The 27080-nt window shown below is 38.5% G+C and overlaps 1 protein-coding gene across 2 annotated transcripts in view; it reads left to right on the top strand.

The window, feature by feature from the left end:
* Nucleotides 1–27080, top strand: part of CFAP54 (cilia and flagella associated protein 54) — a 321117-nt gene that overhangs the window by 68736 nt on the left and 225301 nt on the right. For both annotated transcript variants that reach the window (XM_088837126.1, XM_055395985.2), the window contains 4 exons: nucleotides 67–188; nucleotides 11768–11944; nucleotides 18484–18576; nucleotides 18842–19027. In XM_088837126.1, the coding sequence (XP_088693252.1) occupies nucleotides 67–188; nucleotides 11768–11944; nucleotides 18484–18576; nucleotides 18842–19027 (578 nt within the window). The remainder of the gene's footprint in view (nucleotides 1–66; nucleotides 189–11767; nucleotides 11945–18483; nucleotides 18577–18841; nucleotides 19028–27080) is intronic.

The following is a 27080-nucleotide window of genomic DNA, read 5'->3' on the forward strand; positions in this document are numbered from 1 at the left end:
TTTCTAGATTTCTTCAAGATAGTTTTTATGTTGCCCTTTTGGTAAAATAGTTGTCTGCTTTTACAGAATTAAGTGTAACGAATAAAATAAGGAAGAATAAGCTATCTAAAGCAATTTATTTGATGCAGAAAACTCTTCTAATGTTTGAGAAAGATGGAACTTGTTCTTCTCTACAGAGCTACTTGACGGTAACAGTGTAACATTTCTTACTTTAGTCCTGACTTGAAACTCCTGGTAAAAATGAATGATTTATTGCTCTTTTCTAAACATAATGTGTTGCCCTTAACATTAGATTATGAACTTTCAGATTTGCTGTGTTTAGTCTAAAAGACGCTTACTCCTTGGAAGGAAAGTTATGACCAACCTTGATAGCATATTAAAAAGCAGAGACATTGCTTTGCCAACAAAGGTCCGTTTAGTCAAGGCTATGGTTTTTCCAGTAGTCATGTATGGATGTGAGAGTTGGACCGTGAAGAGGGCTGATCGCCAAAGAATTGATGCTTTTGAACTGTGGAGTTCGAGAAGACTCTTGAAAATCCCTTGGACTGCAAGGAGATCTAACCAGTCCATCCTAAAGGAGATCAGTCCTGGGTAGTCCTGGGTGTTCATTGGAAGGACTAATGCTAAAGCTGAAACTCCAATACTTTGGCCACCTCATGCGAAGAGTTGACTCACTGGAAAAGACTCTGATGCTGGGAGGGGTTGGGGGCAGGAGGAGAGGGGGACGACAGAGAATGAGATGGCTGGATGGCATCACCGACTCGATGGACATGAGTTTGAGTGAACTCTGGGAGTTGGTGATAGACAGGGAGGCCTGGTGTGCTGTGATTCATGGGGTCGCGGAGAGTTGGACACTACTGAGCGACTGAACTGAACTGAACTGAACTGAGTCCTCTCTTTGTGAAGTGAAATAGTTCTGAGCAGGAAAATTAATGTATATCTCCTGCCTTGAACTCTCTTGAAATGAGAGATTCTCCCTCTGCAGGGGGGACTTTACATAGGGAACCAAATAAAATCAGAAGGGTTCAAAATGAGGTAAACTATAGAATGTAAGTGACACTGTGCATGCATAAATGCTTTCCTTACTATGGAACTAAAATACTTAAAGTCCTTGGGTTAAGGCACATTTCCTAAGATGGAGATTGCTGACTTATGGACCAATTGCCTTGCTGTTGTCTCTCTGTGACCTGGAAATTGTTCTGTCTTCTTACTAATTCATTTATGTTGATTTTAGAGTTTAAATTCCTGAGGGGAATCACATTTCTGTTTTATTTTGTCCCTGTGCATCACAAAACTTTGATTGTGTTGGCTGAATGAATGGCACACAATAAATTAGAGACTACCAGTAGCTTGACTGACACAGGATAGAAGAGTGTAGGTCAAAGCTAGGGGGAGGATACAGAGTTGAAGAAGAGTCAGACATACAGTGGGGATCCTATAATAGAAGAGGGAAAGGAGATGAAACTGAAAGCACATACAAAGCGATTCCTCTCCAATGGAGGGTGGACTGCAGAGCAGACACCTCATCCCTCTGATGTAGAAGGCAAGGAGCAACAGACAGATGTAGATGTCAGTAAGTCTGTTGTGGAGGCAGAGAGTTGAGTGGATACTTTCTTATCTTAATCATCTGTTAAAGTAGGAGGCAAGGAAATCTGCCAACCATGGAGTGTGGGGCTGGGTAGATGGGCTGAGGAGAGAGAAGGTGATGGGTGAGTGGAGAGGAATGGATGAAGGAGCTAACTTTAAGATAAAGGACTGGCCAGCATCCTGAAGTTCTAGCTGAGGTTGAAGACCACAGATTTCCAGAAGGCCCCATCTGCATGCTGGTATGATATTATCCTGGTGTGGTATTCTTAGTAGCTGTGATAGTAGAATACTTGTGACAGTAGAGATCTGTACCAGACTGGATTTTTTAAAAAAGTATGGAAATATACGTTAAAAGTTCACAATGAGAAATGGGTGCAGATTGAGTAGGGAAGGCAGTAACACCCACCAAGGCTTTTAAAGTCTTGGTAGACTATGGAGATATCAAGAGATCGGCCTCTCTATGAGGTCGGGGGCCATAAAATCAGAGTTTGAGAGAGCTAGAAGGATAGGTGTTTGAAGTCAGAAAGTAGAATATTGGAATTTCAGATTTCTGGTATGTAGGGTTTCCTGATCATGAGTCCGTCACTTCATTTATCCAACAAATGGTTTTGAGGGCCTGTGATCCATCCGTCTAGTCAAGGCTATGGTTTTTCCCGTGGTCATGTATGGATGTGAGAGTTGGACTGTGAAGAAAGCTGATCACCGAAGAATTGATGCTTTTGAACTGTGGTGCTGGAGAAGACTCTTGAGAGTCCCTTGTACCGCAAGGAGATCCAACCAGTCCATTCTAAGGGAGATCGATCCTGGGTGTTCATTGGAAGGACTGATGCTAAAGCTGAAACTGCAATACTTTGGCCACCTCATGCGACGAGTTGACTCACTGGAAAAGACTCTGATGCTGGGAAAGGTTGGGGGCGGGAGGAGAAGGGGACGACGGAGAATGAGATGGCTGGATGGTATCACCGACTCTGTGGACATGAGTTTGAGTGAACTCCGGGAGTTGGTGATGGTCAGGGAGGCCTGGCGTGCTGTGATTCATGGGGTCGTGGAGTCGGACACGACTGAGCTACTGAACTGAACTGAACTGATCCATTCAGCAAATGTTACAAAGCAAGTTGACTATGTGCCTGGTATTATGCCGAGTACAGGGGATAAAAGCGAAGATCCTTTCTTTATTCAACCGATATTGATGGATTGCCTTCTCTTTGTGGTTTCTGCCTTCAAGATAAATCCAGTCTATGGGAAAATAGACATGTAAGTAAGTGATTATGAGTCATTGTCATAAGTGCTTTAATTGCAAGAGTGCCAGGGAAATTCAGGAAGAGAATACCCAACCCAACAGTGGAGAATGTTTGAGGAAACATTCAGAAAAGATGACACAAAGTTGAATACTGAAAGATAGGCAGGAGTTGCCAGAGACAGAGAAAGACAAAAGTGGAAAGGACATGCAAGACAGAGAAAACAACTTGTGCAAAGGTCCTGAGGCTGGAAGGGTCATAGAATGCTTGTAGTCCTATAGGTCATTCAGTGTGACAGAAGCTAAGATCAATGGCAAAGGGGAGGGGGGTGTTTGGAAAGGATGGTAAAAAAAAAGAGAAAGAGGCCAGAAAGAGAGTAGAGTCTAGCTCAAAAGAAATCTAAGGAATCTGGATGGATGCTGCCAGTATTCAAGGGGAGGAAGTCTGTTCTGGCCATATTCAGGGAGAGCCTTGACACATTAGAATCTCCAGCATTTGAATGAAGGAATTTGATGATGGTATTGGATAGTCTCAGGTGACCAGGCCAAGCGGTATCTGATCTCTGTCGGAAGACTCCTGGGGTGCATTCAGGATCCCATTTCTTAGCAGATGCTACCACAACCAATCTTTATTATCCAGTGTTTGGAGGACATTGGTACTGCAGTCCTATTTCAATGGCAAGTAAAGCTTATCTTTTAGAAACTTTTCTCTCAGGACTCATCTCATGGCCTCTTAGAGTTCAGAGAGAGTAACTCCTCAAGGATTTTCCCTTTTATTTTATTATAACACAATTTTGTCTTTATGCTATCATAATATACCCATTCCCCTGTTATGTCTCTATCTTCCCACTATCGTGACTGGAAACACATCGGAGATGTGGGAAAGCCGAAGTGTTCATTTTCTTCTCCTTGTGTATCTTTTCTATTTCTTAAGTGAAACTATTTTAACTTAAGAAAAATTATAATATCCTCTTAAACTCATGAGAAGCATTTAGAGACTCCACTTTTTTTAATGAGGGGCCCTCTATAAGGGATTGTCACCAGCTGGGAAATGTTGAATATTTTTTTAGAAGTCCTGAAATCATCCATAGCCACCTCTGCTCCTCCAATTTTTTATGCTAGTGTTAAAAACCTTAATGATTAGTCCTCAGGGTACTCTCATGAACGACAATGTTATAGATCAAATAATTGCCAAAATTTCTTTCCTTAAAGAAGACAAATAAATTTCTTTCCCATGGCAATCATTTTTTTTCAGGCTATATTACAGCATGCTTTACATTATCATCATCTGGTAATAGAATTATCCCCAAATCAGTATCTGATGTGTCACCTGATACTATAAAAAGATTTGGAAAGCCTGGGTCTTTGCAGAACTCTTCAATAATTCATACTGTGTTTCAGTTTTTCAGAAGTTTTCTGACCTCGTCGAGATGAATGCTTTCATCAGGTGTCTGTTTTATTCTAAGTCCATTAAAGGTGGACCAGCTTGTTGCCACAGATAAGGGACCAACATTTGATAAGAACCTTTTAGCCTTCCAGATGAGATGGTTGGCTTCTTTTTTAATTGTGGGAATTAATTTTTCTCATTTTTCTCCCTTGGTTATTTGACTTCTGGAAGTCCTTGTTGACATTTTACACACTATACCTCTGATTTATTTTAATGAATTGCAACCATCCTGAGATGTCCCTGGTCTTCTACTTCTGATCAAATAGAGGAATCAGCATATGGCTTATGATCTTTACTCTTAGTTCACTTCAGAGTCCAGCAGTCCAACATTGAGCATCTTTAAACAGTGTAATTTCTCACTGGGCAGAGGCAGGAATACTCTTCAATACAAGTGCTAAGGGTACCAAGGCAGGTTGCATACACTTTCCTTTCCAAATGTCACCTTTGGAGGAATTTCTTCTTCCCCACTGGATGTAATCAGGTGGGACTTTTCAGGGCCACTCTTCTTAGCCAGCCAAAAGGATGACTGGTGAGGCTAGCTAGGCCGATAGGTTGTTCCCTCCTTGGAATCTGAATCTTGAGCAGAGGGATAAAAAGACAAAAACTAGTTGGCATTCAGGACTTTCCAGGTGTCTCAATGATAAAGATTCCTCCTGCCAGTGGAGGAGCCTTAGGAGACAGAGGTTCAATCCATGGGCCGGGAAGATTCCCTGGAGGAGGAAATGGCAACCCACACCAGTATTCTTGCCTGGAAGATTCCATAGACAGAGGAGCCTGGTGGGCTATAGTCCATGACGTTGCAAGGAGTCAGACATGGCTGAGTGTACACACACACACACACACACACAGATGGCTGAGCGTACACACACACACACACACACACACGGCTGAGCGTACACACACACACAGAGTTGGCATTCATTCATTCTGATACCTGTGTCCTGATCAGATTCTTTTAGTTGTATTCTGAGGACCCTCTTGACTCTGGTCCTGCTGTGGTCAAAGTCTCATTTTCCTGTTGCTTCTGTTACCAAAGAACCCTAACTGATGCATCTAGTGATCTCCTCATACTGTTTGTTGAAACTTTAATCAGTAATTGACTGTTCCAAAACTCAGTTATAGTGCTTCAATACTAAGCAAAGAGAGCATTATGGATTAGCAGATTATTTTTTATAATCAACACAAAATCCAATTTTATGGCTCTAATTTGGGACCATAACTAATGAAGAAGCCCAGCCACTAGAAGTTCTAATCACTCCTGGCTTTAATATTTCCTGAATTTACAACTCAGGGCTTCCCAGGTGGTGCAGTGGTAAAGAATCTGCCTGCTAGTGCAGGTGATACAAGAGACTTGGGTTTGATCCCTGGGTCAGGAAGATCCCCTGGAGGAGGAAATGGCAACTCACTCCAGTATTCTTGCCTGGAGAATTCCATGGATAGAGGAGCCTGGTGGGCTATAACCCATGGGGTCGCAGAGTCAGACATGACTGGGGACTGAGCACAATGCAGAGCTCCTAAATACTATTGTGTTAACTATGTTACCAACTGAAATGATTTTCCCTATTTTGTAGCATTTTAGTCAAATCAATCCTATTTGCTTTTTTGAGGAAAAGTATATGTAAGCCAATTTATTTCAGAGATCTTCTCAGTTCTATTAAATTGTTCCATGCTTCCTCATAAAGAGTAAACCCCTTTTTGATTCTGACCCCCCTCTTATGAGGTCATATTTTGACCCCAAGTCTTCAAAAGAAGACTTCATTCTTTTAACATATTTAAATTTTAGGATTTTTTTCGTTTAAATATTTTGAAGTTATTGCAGAGAAAACATCATCTAGGTTGCCTTTTCATGCTTCTTTTAAACTTCATTTTGTATTAAGACAAGAAATCATAGTGGTTAGATGTAGAAGGATCTTGATTAGAGCTGTGGTTCTGCTGCTGACTAGCTATATGACCAAGGTCAAGTTACTTATGCTCTCTTAAGTTTTAATTTCTTCTTTTGTAAAATGGGTGATCTTGGGGAAGATTTAATGAAATGCCTAAAGAATGCTTAACATTTGGCACAGAGTAAGCATGCTGGGAGGGCTTCCCTGGTGTCTCAGAGGTTAACGCGTCTGCCTCCAATGCGGGAGACCCAGGTTCGATCCCTGGGTCGGGAAGATCCCCTGGAGAAGGAAACGGTAACCCACTCCAGTATTCTTGCCTGGAGAATCCCATGGATGGAGAAGCCTGGTAGGCTACAGTCCATGGGGTCGCAAAGAGTCGGACACGACTGAGCGACTGAACAGAACAGACAGAACAGAAGCATGCTGGGAGGGGTTGGGGGCAGGAGGAGACGGGGACAACAGAGAATGAGATGGCTGGATGGCATCATCGCCTTGATGGACATGAGTTTGAGTGAACTCTGGGAGTTGGTGATGGACAGGAAGGCCTGGCGTGATATGATTCATGGGGTCGCAAAGAGTTGGACGAGCGACTGAACTGAACTGAACTGAACTGAAGCAGTCAATAAGGGCTTCCCTGGTGGTTCAGATGGTAAAGAATCTGCCTGCAATGTGGGAGACCTGGGTTTGATCCCTGGGTTGGCAAGATCCCCTGGAGGAGGGCACAGGAACCCACTCCAGTATTCTTGCCTGGAAAATCCCCATGGATCAAAGAGCCTGGTGGGCTGCAGTCCACAAAGATCGACTATGCACAGTATATGCAGTCGGTAAATGTTAGCCATTATTATTACTACTACTTCTATTCTCTCTTCCACTTTTAAGTGCTCTGGGATATTCTGTTTTGTCATATCAGAATAATTTTTGGTGCTTTTGATAGATTTTTCTCTATCAAACTACACATTTCTGTCTTTTCTCTTAGATCTTATAAGTTGTATATTTTAGTCTCAGCAATATTCTTTGTTAGGATTCTTGGATATGACTTAACCTACTTTTCATCTCCTTCTGAAATGTACATAATATTGTTGAGAACCCAGAATATACTTTGAGAGATCTTCTAGATGAGTAATAAATATGACGCTTTATCGTTCCAATCTTATGATTGTTATCATGCCCTTCAAAGTTGCATTGCATCTTTCCATAAGTGTTCTGCATTGTGGATGTTAAGGCATTTTCAGATATATTTAACATCAATCTGTCCTTATAAGCATTGCATACATGCTGCATGCATGCTAAGTTGCTTCTGTTGTATCTGACTCTCTCTGACCATTTATGGACTGTAGCCCGCTCTCCTCTGTCCATGGGATTTTCCAGGCAAGAATACAGGAGTGGGTTGCCATGGCCGTCTCTAGGGGATCTTCTTGACCAAGGGATCGAACCCATGTTTTCTCTGGCTCCTGCAATGCAGGTGGATTCTTTACTGCTGATCCACCGGGGAAGCCCTTTTAAGTGTTGAGTAACTTATAAAAAGAAGTAGGTCACATGTTCTTTAATGGGAACTATAGGGAAAGAGATTGCATTCAAGCGATTGTACTTTGGACTTCAGTACTATTGTTTTGTGGCAATAAAACACTATATTTTTTTTGGAATTTTTTGAAATTGAAGTGTTGTTGCTGTACAATATTATATAAGTAACATGTACAATATAGTAATTTGCGACTTTTAAAGGTTCTATTCCATTTATGTGCATGCTTAATTGCTCAGTCATGTCCGACTCTTTGTGACCCTTTGGACTGTAGCCTTCTAGGCTCTTTTGTCCATGGAATTTTTCAGGCAAGAATATTGGAATGGGTTGCTCTTTGCTTCTCCAGGGGATCTTCCCGACCCAAGGATTGAACCCGTGTCTCCTGTATCTCTTGCCTTGCAGGTGGATTCTTTATCTACTAAGCCACTGGGGAAGCCCTACTTCGTTCATAGTCATTATAAAATATTGGTTTTGTTTTCTGTGCTGCACAATATATCTTTGTAGCTTATTTTATTTTAAATTAAAAAAATTATTGGAGTATAGTTGATTTACAATGTTGTGTTAATTTCAGGTATATATCAGCAATCTTGGTTTGTAGTTTTCTTCTCTTGTATTACACTATCCTTGTCTGGTTTTGGTATCAGGGTAATGCTGGCCTTGTAAAATTAGTGTGTAAGTGTCCCCTTCTCTTCAGTTTTTTGAAATAATTTGAGAAGGACTGGTGTTAATTCTTTAAACTTCTGGCAGGAATTTACCACTGAAACCATCTAGTCCTGGGCTTTTCTTTATCAGGAAGTTTTTGATTACGTATTCATTTTCTTACTTGTTACTAGTATGTTTGTATTTTCTATTTATTTATGGTATTTCACTATTGATAGGTTGTATATTACTAGGAATTTATCCACTTCTTCTAGGTTATTCAATTGTTGGCATATAACCAGGGACAGAGGAGCCTAGTGGGCTGCCATCTATAGCATCACACAGAGTCGGACACGACTGAAGAGACTTAGCAGCAGCAGCAACTGCTCATAGTAGTTTCTTATGATTCTTTGTGTTTCTATGGTATCGGTTGTCTCCTCTTTCATTTCTTTAATATGTGAATCTTTCTCTATTTTTTATTCATCTAGCTAAAAGTTTGTCAATTTTTTTTAATCTTAAGAAACAGCTTTTGTTTTAGTTGATCTTTTCTATTGTCTTTATGGTCTCTATTTTATTTATTTTCCCTCTGATCCTTGTTATTTCATCAACTAACTTTGATCTTAGGATTTTTGTTCTTCTGTTTCCTTGAGGTGTGAAGTTAGATAGTTTATTTGAGATCTTTGTTCTTATGGTGGACATTTTCACTATAAACCTTCTCTTAAAACTACTTTTGCTGAATCCTGTAAGTTTTGGTATGCTGTGTTTTAATTTGTCTTAAGATACTTTTTGACTTCCTTTCTAATTTCTTTTTTAAATTAATAATCTTAAAAACGGCTCAGATATATTTTTGGCCATTGAGCCTGTAATCATATTTTTTCTCATTTGATTTATGGATAAGTTGAATTATATTCCTAGATTTCCTAGTATTAAATCATCCTTTTATTCCTGAGGAGACAACATAATTACAGTACACTATTCCTTTAATATATTATTAGATCAGTGAATTAGTATTTTATTTAGAATGTTTGCATTTGTATTTGTAAAAAGATTTCTTTATGTTTTTAAGTGTAATCATTTTTTCAGGTTTTGTTATCAAAGCTGTAACAGTTTTAGAATATTATTTCAGAAACTATCTTTCTCTGTAGTTATAAATTTAACAAATGACAGGAATTATCAGTTCATTGAGATTTGAAATATTAACTTTTAATAATATCATTTAAGACTGACACTTGTGGGAAGTAGGTTTTTGGATGTCTGAGTTTCTTTCATCATTATTCCTGAGTTGAGGTTTTTCTGCTTTTGTATTTTTGAGTTAGCTTCTGCATTTCCATCTCCAATGATCAGTGATAATGTGAATCTTTTCATCTGCTCACTGGCTATTTATGTTATCTTCTTTGGAGAGATGTCTGTTCAAACCCTTTGTTCATTTTTTAAAATTTAATTTTTAATTGAAGGATAATTGCTTTTACAGAATTTTGTTGTTTTCTGTCAAACATAAATATAACTCAGCCATACATATACATATATCCCCTCCCTTTTGAACCTCACTCCCCGCTCCCTCCCCATCCCACCCGTCTAGGTTGATACAGAGCCCCTGTTTGAGTTTCCTGAGCCATACAGCAAATTCCTGTTGGCTATCTAGTTTACAAATGGTAATGTAAGTTTCCATGTTACTCTTTCCATACATCTCACCCTCTCCTCCCCTCTCCCCATGTCCATAAGTCTATTCTCTATGTCTATTTGTCCATTGCTGCCCTATAAATAAGTTCTTCAGTACCTTTCTTCTAGATTCCATATATATGTGATAGAATTTGATATTTATCTTTCTCTTTCTGATTCAGTTCACCCTATAATAGGTTCTAGGTTCATCCACCTCATCAGAACTGACTCAAATCCACTCCTTTTTATGGCTGAGTAATATTCCATTGTGTATATGTCCTTCTGTATCCATTCATCTGTCAATGGACATCTAGGTTGCTTCCATGTTCTTAGTTCAGTTCAGTCACTCAGTCATGTCCGACTCTTTGCGACCCCATGAACCACAGCATGCCAGGCCTCCCTGTCCATCACCAACTCCTGGAGTTTACCCAGACTCATGTCCATCGAGTCAGTGATGTCATCTAACCATCTCATCCTCTGTCATCCTCTTCTCCTGCCTTCAATCTTTCTCAACATCAGGATCTTTTCAAATGAGTCAGCTCTTTGCATCAGGTGGCCATGTTCTAGCTATTGTAAATACTGCTGCAATGAACAATGAGATACATGTGTCTTTTTTCAATTTTGGTTTCCTCAGGTAAACTGTTCATTTTTTAATGGAATTTTTTCATTATTGTTTATTTTTATTATTTTATTATTTTTTATTATTGCAACAGTTCTTCATATATTCTGAATACAATTCCTTTATCAGTATATGATTTGCAAATATTTTGTTCCATTCTGTCAGCTGTCTTTTTTGTTTTGATGATATCATTTGAGGTTTTTAATTTTGATGAATTTAAATTTATCTGCGTTTTATTTTGTTGGTGTGCTTTTGGTGTCATATCTAAGAAAGCATTATTTAACTCAAGGTTGTGAATATTTACTTCTATGTTTTCTCCTAAGTATTTTATAATTTTAGCTTTTACCTTTGGGTCCATAATTCATTTTGAGTTAACTGTTTGTATATAATGTGATACATGGTTCCCTCTTCTTTTCTTTTGCACATGGATGTCTAATCGTCCAAGCACTGTTTGTTTGAAAGGCTATTCTGTCTTCTATCATTCAATTTTAGTCTTTACATGGGTTTTTGCTTTAGCACTCTATCAGAATCTGCTTTTTCATTTAATATAAAAGGAGTTTAACTCATTTATATGTATTATTGTTGATTTAGTTAGTTTTACTTTTGAAATATTTAGACTTTCTGATTTTTATTTTTTTTTTTTATTGTTGTCACTAAATGTGTAACCTTTAAAAAGGTTATTGCCTTTCCTTTAGGTTTATAGAATAGATATTTGTGTATAATTTTATTTCTTTTTGCTGATAGAAACCCTCAATAATATTAATTTTGTAAACCACATATACCAAGGATCATTACTTGAGAGTCACATTTCAAGTTGCATTAAGTGTAAATATACAATTTGTAAGTATAAATGCAGATAACTGTGTTACAAAATTTTAAGGACAATGAAATATGATGGCAGATATTCAGAGGATTTGATCTGAACTGAAATGTCTTATATTAATGATAAGCATGTTAAACATACAGTGTAATTGTCTTAATAGCTATTTTTTACTTGTCCTTGTTTAGTAGTTAGTTTTTACTTCTGGAATATCATTCAATGCTTGAAATATGTGTACTACTGAGGCCCCCAAAATACATACATCAAGATAATGTTGTTTAACATCACCAGAATTCTCCAATAAAATGAAGTTCAAGCTCTTGAAATGTGTTTTCCTATTTTCACACTTTATCACAGGAAGCATATTCTTTGATTGAGAAGACCGAAGCAGAACAAAGTATACAATGTTCATATCAGAAGTATGTGGAAACTGCCCAAAGAAAGAAAAGCAGGGTCCCTCCTCCACCCATCCTGCTATCCCGAACTTACCGTTCTGTGACATTAAAACCTGCGCCATTTATTTCTGATGTTAAGGTATGTTGTTCATTTTGGTCTTTACCTCAACGGAAGCATCAAAGGTACTTCGATAACTGTAATGATTGATAGTTTTATTGCTTTTAGCACTTGGATAATCTTATTTATAAACCCTGAACCCTGAGATTAGTATTTCAATGTCTTAATGCTACTTAGTTTCTTCATGACCCTTTTGCCTTTATGCTATTTCCCCTTTGGCTCCATATAGCTTTGCTACACCCAAATATATAATAAGGAGAAATAAGAGAGAAGCATTTCTCTTGAAGTACCTTTATCACCATGACAGTCATACACTGATATACTAGAGCGCTCAGTATCAAGAAGGTTTCGTTAAAATAGAGTCAGACACTTGAAGGGGATAAAAGTTACTCTGAGAAACAATGTTGAAGACAAGAAAATTGAGGGGTGGTGAATTTAGAGCCTCTTTCTAAAGTTCTTCTGAGTAAATGAGGATTGTCTTAATAAAAGGCTTCCCTGATAGCTCAGTTGGTAAAGAATCCACCTTCAATGCAGGAGACCTTGGTTCGATTCCTGTCGAGAAGATCTGCTGGAGAAGGGACAGGCTACCCACTCCAGTATTCCTGGGCTTCCCTTGTGACTCAGTTGATAAAGAATCTGCCTCCAATGTGAGAGACCTGGGTTCGATCCCTGGGTTGGGAAGATCCCCTGGAGAAGGGAAAAGCTACCCACTCCAGTATTCTGGACTGGAGAATTCCATTGAATGTATAATCCATGGGGTCACAAAGAGTTGGACTAAATTTTTATTAAAAGAGTCTTTTAATAAAAGCAAACAATAATTCCAATCACATTATAAGTCATAACTCTATGTGTTTACTGAAGCTCTTTCTCCCAGCCCCAGTGCTTTGGAATTAGTCTGTGTGTGGCTATAACTTGAGATTTAGTTTCCTCGCAAGCATTTGGTTCCATCTAATTCATATTTTAAATATTACATTTTCCTCTTTTTGGTGATGAACACATGCTCTTTGATGTTGTATAAAAAACAAAGCTGTTTCTTTGATTATCCTTAGGATGTTCTGTTTGAACTTACGCTGACTTGATACAGCAGAAAGGGCATGGGCTTTGAAGTGTGACAAACACAGACGTAAAATTCTCGCTCTAGCACAGCAGTATGACCTTAGGAAATCTAAATATACTTTCTGAACCTTTCTTAAATTTGTTTTTGTTACTTTTTCATTTGTAAAATGTTTCTTCTGTGAAAATTGAATGAGATATTATATCATATTCTTGGCATGTTAACCAAGGTCCCTACATTTCTTGTGTTAATCATATATAATAAGGTTTGCTAAAATCAGTTAATGAGATTATACTCTGTGATTATATTATCTGATGATTTTTTTTCATAAATTCTGTTCAGTGATCACTATTAAATATCTGTTATCTGTTAAGCTCTATGTGAGGTAAAGTATAGAAGAAAACACAAATAAAGCATGATTCCATTTTTTGAGGAGTTTTATAATGGGAGGTGGACATCAGTGAGAAGTAGTACCACCTTCCTAATGCCTTATAATTGAAAGAATAGTAACAACATTCATCTTATACCCAACTGTGCTATGATAAATGCATTATTGAAATTTCTAGCAGTATTAAAATTCAACTTTGGATATGGGGGATCTGTTTTAAGAATAAGGATTCATTGGCTTTAGAAATTCAGGATAGAACTAAGACTGGATAATTTCCCAAGAGTTTTTGTTTGTTTTTACGTAAATATTTTGATTTATTTAACCAGGTTCTTATTTTTTATGTATCTCAAATTAATGACTAGTTTATTTCATAATGGTTAGAAATAAGAAGACATAAGAATCCCACACTTGACCTGCAGCTGTAAGACTTGTTACTCAGCACATGATGTGAAGTTGATGTATGTTCTATGTTGGGAGAGTTGTATGCTTCTGGAAATAACACCTTCTGTTACCTACTCCTTAGCACTAGATGGTGCTGTGGGCTTAAATACATTTTCTAGTTTGCTATTTCAGCCATCTTTTGTTTTATCAAAATCCTCTTGTTAACACATTCGTTGCATTAACATCTGTTTTAATAGTTGAAAATATTAATGTTATTTATAACATTTTACTTTCAAAGTTAGTGGTGGTTTGTCCATCACGTCCTTATTCTTACATAGATTCTAAGGACTTACTCTTTTTATATAAATATAGATGTTTTCATCTGGGTAACAAAATAGAAATATAAAACCTGCTTGTAAAAATGCTTTTAGAGGAAACTTACTCTTCAACTTCTGTAGAGCTTCACTTAGAGCAATAATGATCTAGGTCATAAAACAGCACATTTCTTCCTTTTTTTTTTTTTTTTACCTCTATGGCACTTTTTTTTACATGAAAAGTCAAGGAAAGTTAGTTTCTAAGTTTTTTTCTGAGTCATGCTGAGTTTTTTTCTTCTCCTCCTGGCCTCCATCTCCCTAGTTCCTTCAGTGTGTTTTCTGTCCTTGAAGTTCTACCTTTCCTAGTGCTCTTTAATCACCTGAGAAATTTTCTTTAAAAACACAGAAGTTCGGCTATTTTGCACTAGGTATTCATATTCACTGAGGGAGGCAGGCTTGGGTAGATGTAATTTTTTTTTAAATGGTTGATCATGTACAAACTGTATTTTAAAAAATTATCCTGTTGCATAGTCAGAGTGGATAACTACTAGTGCAGACAACACACAATTAGTATTTTTCTGTTGACCCAGAGGAAGAAATAGCAGACGGAGCTGTAAGAGGCAGTTGCTTCTGAGACAATTACATTCCCCGCCCCCTACCCTTTTGTTCTAGTTTTAGAAGTTGAGATGTTGTGAGGTGGGGCCTTTGGGGAAAAGGGAATGAAACGCCACATTGATGACGACCCCTCCATCACCTGCCCCTGGACAGTATACCTCCTAATGAAGGTTTTTCCTAGGTATCACCTCTCTCCCTTTTTCGCTACAGTGAGAATAATTCATGATGATGAGGAATCTCCATTATTTTGACATTTTGGCAAAAAGACCATTATTGTCTAACCATTTAGTCAAGTTTTAAGTTTGCTTTTTTTCTGTGCAATTTGCATTTTGCTTTTGGTTTACATCTGTATTTAACAATTATCAAAGGAATACGATGTTTTAGAAAATTAATAGACCAGAGGAAAAAATATTACCCATAATCTTACTATTTTATCATCCAAACTCTATTCTTATTTAGAAACATTTTCTTCTAGGCTTTTTCATATGCATTTTTACATTTTATTTAAAACACTACAATTTAGTGCCTTGGTTCTTTTACCACTTGCTTTTTGTTCAGTTCAGTTCAGTTCAGTTCAGTCGCTCAGTCGTGTCCAACTCTCCGCGACCCCATGAATCACAGCACGCCAGGCCTCCCTGTCCATCACCAACTCCCGGAGTTCACTCAAACTCATGTCCACAGAGTCGGTGATGCCATCCAGCCATCTCATTCTCCGTCGTCCCCTTCTCCTCCCGCCCCCAACCATTCCCAGCATCAGAGTCTTTTCCAGTGAGTCAACTTGTCGCATGAGGTGGCCAAAGTATTGCAGTTTCGGCTTTAGCATCAGTCCTTCCAATGAACACCCAGGATCGATCTCCCTTAGAATGGACTGGTTGGATCTCCTTGCAGTCCAAGGGACTCTCAAGAGTCTTCTCCAGCACCACAGTTCAAAAGCATCAATTCTTCGGCGATAAGCTTTCTTCACAGTCCAACTCTCACATCCATACATGACCACGGGAAAAACCATAGCCTTGACTAGACGGACCTTTGTTGGCAAAGGAATGTCTCTGCTTTTTAATATATTATCAAGGTTGGTCATAACTTTCCTATCAAGGAGTAAGCGTCTTTTAATTTCATGGCTGCAATCAGCATCTGCAGTGATTTTGGAGCCCCAAAAAATAAAGTCTGACACTGTTTCCACTGTTTCTCCATCTATTTCCCATGAAGTGATGGGACCAGATGCCATGATCTTTGTTTTCTGAATGTTGAGCTTCAAGCCAACCTTTTCACTCTCCTCTTTCACTTTCATCAAGAGGCTTTTGAGTTCCTCTTCACTTTCTGCCATAAGGGTAGTGTCATCAGCATATCTGAGATTATTGATATTTCTCCCAGCAATCTTGATTCCGGCTTGTGCTTCTTCCAGCCCAGCGTTCCTCATGATGTACTCTGCATAGAAGTTAAATAAGCAAGGTGACAATATACAGCCTTGACGTACTCCTTTTCCTATTTGGAACCAGTCTGTTGTTCCATGTACAGTTCTGACTGTTGCTTCCTGACCTGCATACAGGTTTCTCAAGAGGCAGGTCAGGTGGTCTGGTATTCCCATCTCTTTCAGAATATTCCACTGTTTATTGTGATCCACACAGTCAAAGGCTTTGGCATAGTCAATGAAGCAGAAATAGATGTTTTTCTGGAACTCTCTTGCTTTCTCCATGATCCAGAGGATGTTGGCAATTTGATCTCTGGTGCCTCTGCCTTTTCTAAAACCTGCTTGAACATCTGGGAGTTCACGGTTCACATATTGCTGAATCCTGGCTTGGAGAATTTTGAGCGTGACTTTACTAGCATGTGAGATGAGTGCAATTGTGCGGTAGTTTGAGCATTCTTTGGCATTGCCTTTCTTTGGGATTGGAATGAAGACTGACCTTTTGCAGTCCTGTGGCCACTGCTGAGTTTTCCAAATTTGCTGGCATATTGAGTGCAGCACTTTCACAGCATCATCTTTCAGGATTTGAAATAGCTCAACTGGAATTCCATCACCACCACTAGCTTTGTTCGTAGTGATGCTTTCTAAGGCCCACTTGACTTCACATTCCAAGATGTCTGGCTCTAGGTCAGTGATCACGTTATTGTGACTATCTTGGTCGTGAAGATCTTTTTTGTACAGTTCTTCTGTGTATTCTTGCCACCTCTTCTTAATATCTTCTGCTTCTGTTAGGTCCATACCATTTCTGTCCTTTTTCGAGCCCATCTTTGCATGAAATGTTCCCTTGGAATCTCTAATTTTCTTGAAGAGATCTCTTGTTTTTCCTATTCTGTTGTTTTCCTCTATTTCTTTGCATTGATCGCTGAGGAAGGCTTTCTTATCTCTCCTTGCTATTCTTTGGAACTCTGCATTCAGATGCTTGTATCTTTCCTTTTCTCCTTTGCTTTTCGGTTCTCTTCTTTTCACAGCTATTTGTAAGGCCTCCTCAGACAGCCATTTTGCTTTTTTGCATTTCTTTTCCATGGGGATGGTCTTGGTTCCTGTCTCCTGTACAATGTCACGAACCTCCATCCAGAGTTCATCAGGCACTCTATCTATCAGATCTAGACCCTTAAATCTATTTCTCACTTCCACTGTATAATCATAAGCGATTTGATTTAGGTCATATCTGAATGGTCTAGTGGTTTTCCCTACTTTCTTCAATTTCAGTCTGAATTTGGCAATAAGGAGTTCATGATCTAAGCCACAGTCAGCTCCTGGTCTTGTTTTTGCTAACTGTATACAGCTTCTCCATCATTGGCTGCAAAGAATATAATCAATCTGATTTCGGTACTGACCATCTGGTGATGTCCATGTGTAGAGTCTTCTCTTGTGTTGTTGGAAGAGGGTGTTTGCTATGACCAGTGCGTTCTCTTGGCAAAACTCTATTAGCCTTTGCCCTGCTTCGTTCTGTGCTCCAAGGCCAAATTTGCCTGTTACTCCAGGTGTTTCTTGACTTCCTACTTTTGCATTCCAGTCCCCTATAATGAAAAGGACATCTTTTTTGGGTGTTAGTTCTAAAAGGTCTTGTAGGTCTTCATAGAACCGTTCAACTTCGGCTTCTTCAGCGTTACTGGTTGGGGCATAGGCCTGGATTACTGTAATATTGAATGGTTTGCCTTGGAAACGAACAGAAATCATTCTGTCGTTTTTAAGATTGCATCCAAGTACTGCATTTCGGACTCTTTTGTTGACCATGATGACTACTCCATTTCTTCTAAGGGATTCCTGCCCACAGTAGTAGATATAATGGTCATCTGAGTTAAATTCACCCATTCCAGTCCATTTTAATTCACTGATTCCTAGAATGTCTGTGTTCACTCTTGCCATCTCCTCTTTGACCACTTCCAATTTGCCTTGATTCATGGACCTAACATTCCAGGTTCCTATGCAATATTGCTCTTTACAGCATCGGACCTTACTTCTATCACCGGTCACATCCACAACTGGGTATTGGTTTAGCTTTTGCTCTGTCCCTTTATTCCTTCTAGAGTTACTTCTCCATTTCCGTGTTGGTCTTTTTGTCATCAAGATGAGCTAATCTTTGGAGTCACTCTCTGCCACTGTCTGAACACTGCTTAACACATAGGAACTGCTCACTTCATAGTAGCTAAAAGTAATTAATAAACTATATTTGTATTTTTAAAAAGTGTAAACCTAAGTATCTTTGTAAACTGATATTTTAAAACTCGAATAATTATATTTTTGTATGGAAAAGTATTCCTTTTGCCACATCATGATAAAAGAAATCAAATGCTGTGTTAAACTGACTAGAGATGACAGGCTCATCTCTCTCCTTGGCAGGTTTGCTGGTACTGCATTTTGGGTTGCAAAGCGGAAGGAAGCTATGGAAAAGTAAGACTAAACAATAATCATCTCCCAAACTCAGGAGAAGCGGTACGTTGAATTGAAAAAACCTTTGAATGTCAGGAAATCTTACCAAAAGTCTCATTAATTACAACTGAGTGTTGCTGTTTTTTTTACCTTTATGTAATCACTGTTTCAGTGAATTTCTCTTGATTTCAACTTGAGTCATAACTAAAATCTGAACAGTAAATGGAAAGGTTTTTTTTTTTAACCTATGAAGATCACTTAATTATATTAAAAAAAAACCCTTACTTTAATTTTCCACATATAACTTGAAATATGTTTTTGTTAATAGATACCAGCGGATGGCAAAAGTGTTTTTGAGGTAAAAGGTTTAGAAACCAATGAAAAATACGTCTTTGCAGTTGCGGCTTACTGTTCTAGTGGAAAGCTGATTGGTGATGCTATTGGCGAGACAACTAAGCCAATTCTGGTTTACCCACCTCTTTCTGCTGTTACTACTCGGATGTTATTGACGCAGGTAGAGGAGATTTCTCCTAATTTTTTCCTCCATTTTTTATACTGTTAACCAATTACTAAGTAATTTCTGATGAAAAAACAGTCACAGCAGATATTCTGAATCTCCTGTAATGCATATTTTCCTTGACCACAGTTTAGTCTCCTAAAATATAAATCATTATTCCTCTCACTCATGAGTTTGCTTTATATAATAACATTTTCCCCCCTGCATTAAATAATATTTAAATGCACCACATACTGATTTTAGAATTTTAGAAATGAATGTTGCCTGTTTTCCTGTCAACCAGAGTAGCAGTTGGTAACCTGAAGCAGTTTGGGCCCCCAGAGGACATATACTGATGTCTGGAGACGTTTTTGGTGGTCACCGTCTAGAGGAGTGCTATTAATATCTGGAAGGTAGAGGCCAGGGATGCTGATAAACACGCTACAATGCAAAGGGCAGCATTTCCTCCCCTCAACAAAGTATTATCTGGTCCAAAATGTCAATAGTGTCATGGCTGAGAAGCCCTAATCCAGAGATATCCTTTTCTTGGCAGGCATATGTATACATTGTTGTTTAGTTGCTAAGTTGTGTCCAACTCTTTTGCAACCCCATGGACTGTAGCCCACCAGGCTCCTCTGTCCATGGGATTTTGCAGGCTAGAATACTGGTGTGGGTTGCCATTTCCATCTCCAGGGGATCTTCTCCACCCAGGATTCAAACACACGTCTCCTGCATTGGCAGGAGGATTCTTTACCACTGAACTACTTAGGAAGCCTGTATGTATACAAATACACATATATATATCTACACACAATATGTGTGTAGACACATATACACGTGTGTGAATTTATATATAATATATAATTTTAGTCATAGTGTACATATTATTTTACATCTGATTGTTATTTACTACATAATTAACTTTTTTCCATTCCATTAAGTATTGCTTCAAAACATAATTTTTAACATTTGTATGGTATTGCATTTTAAAAATGTCATAATGTAGTATATATATGTGTGTGTGTATACATATATACACACATACACACTGGAATACTACTCAGTCATAAGAAAAGAATGAAATAATGCCATTTACAGCAACATGGATGGACCTTGAGATCATCATACTTAAGTGAAGTAAGTCAGAAAGAGAAAGACAAATACCATATGATATCACTTATATGTGGAATCTAAAATATGACATAAGTCAACTTGTTTGTGAAACAAAACTAGAGACTCACAGACATAGAAAACAAACTTATGGTTACCTAAGGGGAAAGTGAGTGGAGGAAGGATCAATTAAGAGTTTGGGATTAACGGATATAAACTACTGCATGTAAAATAGTTAAACAGTAAGATTCTACTGTATAGCACAGGGAACTGCATTCAATATTGTGTGATAAACCATAATAGAAAAGACTGAAAAAGAATATGTGTCTATATAACTGAATCACATTGCTGTATACCAGAATCTAACATTGTAAATAATTATTCTTCAATAAAAAATATATATCAGTTGTTTTACAATATTTGTGTTAATTTCAGGTGTACAGCAACATGATTGTTTTATATATATATATATGTATTTTTTCATATTACTTTCCATTGTAAGTTATTTTAAGATATTGAATATAGTTCCTTGTGCTATACAGTAAATATTAATATTTGATGATTATTTTCTGTATAGTAGTTCATATCTATTAATCCCACACACCTAATTTATCCTTTTCCTCCTGCTTTTCTCCTATGGTAGCCATAAGTTTGTTTTCAATGTCTGTGGGTCTGTTTCTGTTTTGTAGATTAAGTTCATTTGCATTGTATTTTAGATTCTACATGTAAGTGATACATGGTATTTGTCTTTCTCTGCCTGACTTACTTTACTTACTATGATATTCTCTAGGTCAGTCCATGTCATAGCAAATGGCAATATTTTGTTCTTCTTTATGGCTGAGTAATATTCTATTTGCGTGAGTGTGTGTGTGTGTGTGTGTGTGTGTGTACCTCACATCTTAAACCAATCATCTGTTGTTGGGCACTTGGGTTGTTTCCATGTCTTAGCTATTATAAATAATGCTGCAATGAAGACTGGGGTCCATGAATCTTTTCAAATTATACTTTTCTCCACATATATGTCCAGGAGTGGGGTTGCTGGATCATAAACTAGTTCTATTTTTAGTTTTTTAAGGAACTTCCATCCAGTTCCCATATTGGCTATACCAATTTACATTCCTATCAACACTGTAGGAAGGTTCCCTCTTTATTCACACCCTCTCCAGCGTTTATTGTTTGTAGACTTTTGATCATGACCATTCTGACCAGTGTGAGATGATAACTTCATTATAGTTTTGATTTGTATTTCTCTAATAATTGGTGATACTGAGCATCTTTTACTGCATCTATGTTTATTTTCTCAGGATCAGTTTATAGAATTGAATTTTCTGGGTTCATAGAGACAGACCTGAGTTTAAGATGCAGATCCTCACACTAGCTATGTGATGTTAGTCAATTAACCTTCATCTATGAAGTGGAATAATAATAGTAGTTACCTCCCAGAACTGTTATGAGTATTAAATGGAATTATGCATGTCAAACATTTAACCATAGCACTTGCCCCACAGTAGGCATTTAATGAATATTATTGTGGTTCTTACTTATAGATATACTTGTGAATTGCTGAAATAATTGCCTGACTTAAAGCATGTCACCAGTGAATGGGATTCTAGAAAAAAATGGCTCATTGACCCAAGTCTCAAACATATAATTTTAAGTTTATTGTTGGCTCTTCCAAATTTTATTCCATTTCTATTGTGCTATTTTTCCTCTTAATAGTTGATTAGTATTATAGGCTAAAGTCTAACTGGAATTTTATATTATCATATTTTTCAAAGAAAATTTAATTGAGAGAATTACTTGGATTTGTCTAGCATTGGTTTAGCATGCCATTTGGGCTCATGGTTTTCTGATGTTTTGATTTCTTTGGAATCTAATATATTTCCTAATTTGCAGTGATGGAGTTATTTCAAAGTAAGGCACCGAATATTTCATCAAGGTCTAATTTTTCTCCAGGGAGTGGTTTGACTCTTGGGCTTCATTTGGCATAACTTTCATTGAAAGTTAATAAAACGAAGTCCTAGCTATACTGCTAGGATAATGAGAAGTGTCATAAAGTAATGGCCTGTGTTTCTTTACTGATACTGTATTTGCAGTACTGTAGTTCATTTATGACAGTCTAAGAGCATTCTCTCTCATAATGTAAAGTTGGATAAGCAAAATTTCCTCCATTTAACATTTGAGTTTAAGCTTTTAAATTTTAGCAGGAAAATGTACCTTTCTTCTGGAACTGCGATGAAAAACTGCTGTTTTTTGTAAGAGTGGCTAGTTTTTAGTTTCAAGATAATTCTGTTCTTTAAAAAATATTATCATATTTTGTAGTAAAATATGGAGTTACTTTGCTAAATGTTTATGAATAACTTGGCTTAGAGTTTTTGGTTGTATTTTTTACTAAACATTATTTTATAAATAAAAAGCCTATAAAGTCAGGTGAATCTTTACTAGATTTTTCTCTTACTGTAGAAAGCTATAATAATTTAGGCTATCTGGAAAATTTTTTGAGGAACCTTTATGAATTATATATTGTCTACATTTATTTTCCAATTTCATTCCCTTTATAGTCTCATTTCTTTTTATTATTCCCTTTTAAGTTGAGAATGACTAGATAATGTGATATAAAATATAGACAATTAGAAATCTGTGAGCAGGATTGTAGGATTTTAGGCAAATTGCTTGGTCTTAATTTCCCTATCTGTAAAACGGATACAAGACCAAATGCCACATACTGCTGGATTATTGAACTACTAAATCAAATAGCAAGTGGGCACCATGACTTGTTGAAATGAAAAAGTGAGGAATATTTATTAAAAAACTGTTGCCTGACAGACATTTTAACATTCATTATTCCACTGATTATAGTAACTCTAAAGATAGAGGTGGTATTATTACTTTCAAGTTCAGGAAATGATGAATTTAACCCTTCCACTGCCAATCTCATTTTATTCCAGAAAGAGTATCTTAGGGAGGTTAAGTAATTTACCCAAGGTTACTCCAATACTTTGGCCACCTGATGCGAAGAGCTGACTCATTGGAAAAGACCCTGATGCTGGGAAAGATTGAGGGCAGAAGGAGAAGGGGACGACAGAGGATGAGATGGTTGGATGGCATCACTGACTTGATGGACATGGGTTTGGGTGGACTCCGGGAGTTGGTGATGGACAGGGAGGCCTGGTGTGCTGTGGTTCATGGGGTTGCAAAGAGTCGGACACGACTGAGTGACTGAACTGAACTGAACTCTGGTGGTAGATGGTAAGCCTGCCATTTGAACCAGCTCATGCCTTTCAACTGCTCTGTCCAGGTTCCCAGGAAGTCATGTGTTCACCATCTAACATGAGCCAAGTTCATCTACAGCTTACATTCTCCCATCTATTCTCTTCCTAGGTTGGTGTACTCCATAGGTCGTCATGATCTGTGGGAGCAGTAGAGTTTGATGTTGGGTTGGGAATCACAGTTGTGGCAGGAAACTGAAATTTGTACATTTTTTTCCAATTCATGTATGAGTTCATTGAAACCCTTTTATTAATAGAGGTTTGCCTTTTGTCTATGACCATTAAAAAGTATAGGGCTACCAGGTAAAATGCAGTCATCCTCATTTTTAAAGTTTATAAGAAGTTTCAACTCTTCTTTTCCCTTTTGGAACAAACAAAAATTCAATGTTTGTTTTGTGCCAGGTTCTGTGTTAGGTATCATCTCTTTTTCATTTGAACTGTGTTTTTTTTGTTTTTTTTTTAAATCAGTCTCAGTTAAAACAGTAACCCTCGTTCTAGTTGATTTTGACTTATGGTTTCAGTTAAGACCCTGATTGCAAGAAAGCCTCCCTTTGGGAAATGCAGCCAGGCCCTGGGAAGGCTGCAAAATTCAGGCAGCTGTAAGCCTCATACCTCTGATACTCTCTATACAGTTGCTTTCTTTTTCTCTCTTTAAATATTGATTTTCCTTTCCATCTCTGGAGGGAATGTGGCAGCCTCTTGAATGCTTTTGTATATTCCTCAATTTCAGCCATATTCTGGGACTGGTTAGCTATGTCCTAATCTTGATTCCAAATTTCTGGGAAAGAGACATGCATTGGTTCACCCAGTGTAAGAAGGAGTCTGATCTCATTTTTAATGTTTGACCACTGACTTGTTTTTAAATCTCACCCTTCTTTGTTCCTTTGGCCTCATATCTGAGCAGGCTACTAAGGAGGTCTCTGACTTCACCTTCTCCTTTGGTGCCTGCAGGAAATTTAAATGACCCACCCGGCAGGAACTGTGCCCAGTCTAGCCACTAACAAAGCCCAACCTATTCCTTCTGCTCTGCCCAGGAAAACCTGGGCCTCCCTAGGAGTCCCTTGTGCAAATAATAAACTTTCTCTCAGATCCTCCTGGTGCATGTAATGTCTTCAGCCTTAACACCTGAAGCAGACTGTGTGTGTGTGTGTTTGGGGTCCATCTTGCTTTGCTGTGGATCCAGCTTGGGTCAGGCACTCACCCTGGGCCAGTCAGTTGTGTTATTTTATAGCACACCTCCTGGGTGTTCTCTTCTGTACAGAGAGGGAAATTATCAGGAAAAGAGGAATTTTAAGTTCATTTAACACATTATTATTGAGTGCTTACTCTGTGCCTGGCATTGCTCTAGCCTAGTGATTCTAAAACTTGAGCCTGAATCAGAATGATCTGGAGTGCTGGCCTAAAGAGATTGCTGCCCCCACCAGCAGAGTATATGGTTCACTTGGTGTGGGATAGGACCTGTTAAGTCTGCATGTATAACCAGTTTATAGGTGAGGCAGATGCTGATGGTCCAGGGATCATACTTTGAGAACCACTGTTCTAAGTGAAGTGAGCAAAATGCCATGGTAGGAGGTAGGTAGTAGACGATGAACATAGTAAAGAAATAGATCGCCTATTAATAGTATGTTAGAAGGTAAGTCCTGTGGAAAGATAGAGTAGAGTACAGTCAGAGGAACTGGAAATGTGAAGTGGGGTAAAGGAAGGTAAATTACAGTGTTACAGTGTTAAGTAAGCTGAACAGAGAAAGTGTCATCTGGAAGATGAGATGTGAACAGACATTTGAAGGAGGTGAGGGAGCAACTCTGGAGAAAGAAGATTCCACAGAAGGAGCTAGAAGAAAAGCCTGAATGATTCCAGAACTGTACTTGGTATAACATAAATAGCAAGGAGGCCAGAATGACTGGAGCAGAGGGGCCCGAAGGATTGCTTAGGGAGGTAAAAAGTGAGTGGATACAGGGGAAAGTAGATCGTGATAAGAATTCTAGACCATTGTAGTAAGTATAGCTTTTACTGTGAGTGAAATGGACAGCCACTGGAGAGAGTTTGATGTAATAGGACAACATAACATGACTTCTGTTTCAAAGGCTCACCCTGCCTACTGTGTTGTGCATACACCATAAAGCTGGCCTAAAGAGATTGCTGCCTAAAGTGTAGAAGCAGAGGGAGCTACTATTGAATACCTACTGTTGTCATCCAATCAGAGATGGGAGTGGTTTGGCCAGGGTGATAGTAGTTGATGTAAAGAAAAGTGGCCAGATTCTGGATATATTTTGAAGGAGGAGTTAACAAGAATTCCTGTGAAACAATGGATAGAGAAAAATAGGAGATGCCTTGAAGGTGTTTAACCAACTAACTAGAAGGACAGACTTGGACCACAGCTGAGTTGGGGATGGCTGTGGGTGGTGCAGAGAAAGATAAGAAATTCAGTTGGGGGCATGTTAAGGTCAGATGTTTATTAGATATTCAGAGAGAACTGTTGAGTAGTCCAGTTAGACATGTGAATCTGGAGTTTGGGAGAGAGGTCTGGGCAGCAGAGGGGATTGAGAGTAGTCCTGTGACAACTACAGTCGTGGGGCTGGATAATAGCAGCAAGGACATGAGTGCTGAGGAGAGGAGAGGTCAGAAGACTGAGCCCTGGGGCACACCGGTATCTTGAGATAGAGGAGAAGAGGAGGAGCTTGCCAAGGTGCTGGAAAGGAATGTATTGGGTTGACCGAAGTGTTTGTTCCATAGCATCTTATGGAAAAACCCACATAAACACTTTGGGATCTAGTTCCCTGACCAGAGATTGAACCTGGGCCCCCTACATTGGGAGTGTGGAGTCTTAGCCATTGGACCACCAGGGAAGTCCTTTTAATGCTTCTTTCTCATTTTAACCTCACGCCCTCTAAAGTCTATTCTGCACATGACTACTACTTAACCATCTTTGAACCTGCAAATATGAAGCACTCCTCTGTTAACTCACACAGACTCATGAATTTATAAACCTTTAGTTTTATCATGGCATTTTTTTCTTGTTTTACAATGTCCGCTGACTGAACAAATAATATTATTTTTATGTTTTCACCCTTTTTTTAAAAAGTGAAATATAGTTGATTTAATGTTGTGCCAGTCATGAAATTAAAAGACGCTTGCTCCTTGGAAGGAAAGTTATGACCAACCTTGATAGTATATTAAAAAGCAGAGACATTACTTTGCCAACCAAGGTCCATCTAGTCAAGGCTATGGTTTTTCCTGTGGTCATGTATGGATGTGAGAGTTTGACTGTGAAGAAAGCTGATCACCGAAGAATCGATGCTTTTGAACTGTGGTGTTGGAGAAGACTCTTGAGAGTCCCTTATACTGCAAGGAGATCCGACCAGTCCATTCTAAAGGAGATCAATCCTGGATGTTCATTGGAGGGACTGATGCTAAAGCTGAAACTGCAATACTTTGGCCACCTCATGTGACGAGTTGACTCACTGGAAAAGACTCTGATGCTGGGAAAGGTTGGGGGCGGGAGGAGAAGGGGACGACGGAGAATGAGATGGCTGGATGGCATCACCGACTCTGTGGACATGAGTTTGAGTGTACTCCGGGAGTTGGTGATGGACAGGGAGGCCTGGCGTGCTGTGATTCACGGGGTCGTGGAGAGTCGGACACGACTGAGCGACTGAACTGAACTGAATGTTGTGCCAATTTCTGCTGTACAG

This window comes from Moschus berezovskii, chromosome 6 (genome assembly GCF_049115385.1).
Source record: "Moschus berezovskii isolate FMDL1 chromosome 6, NW_MosBer_1.0, whole genome shotgun sequence".
NCBI lineage: Eukaryota > Metazoa > Chordata > Mammalia > Artiodactyla > Moschidae > Moschus > Moschus berezovskii.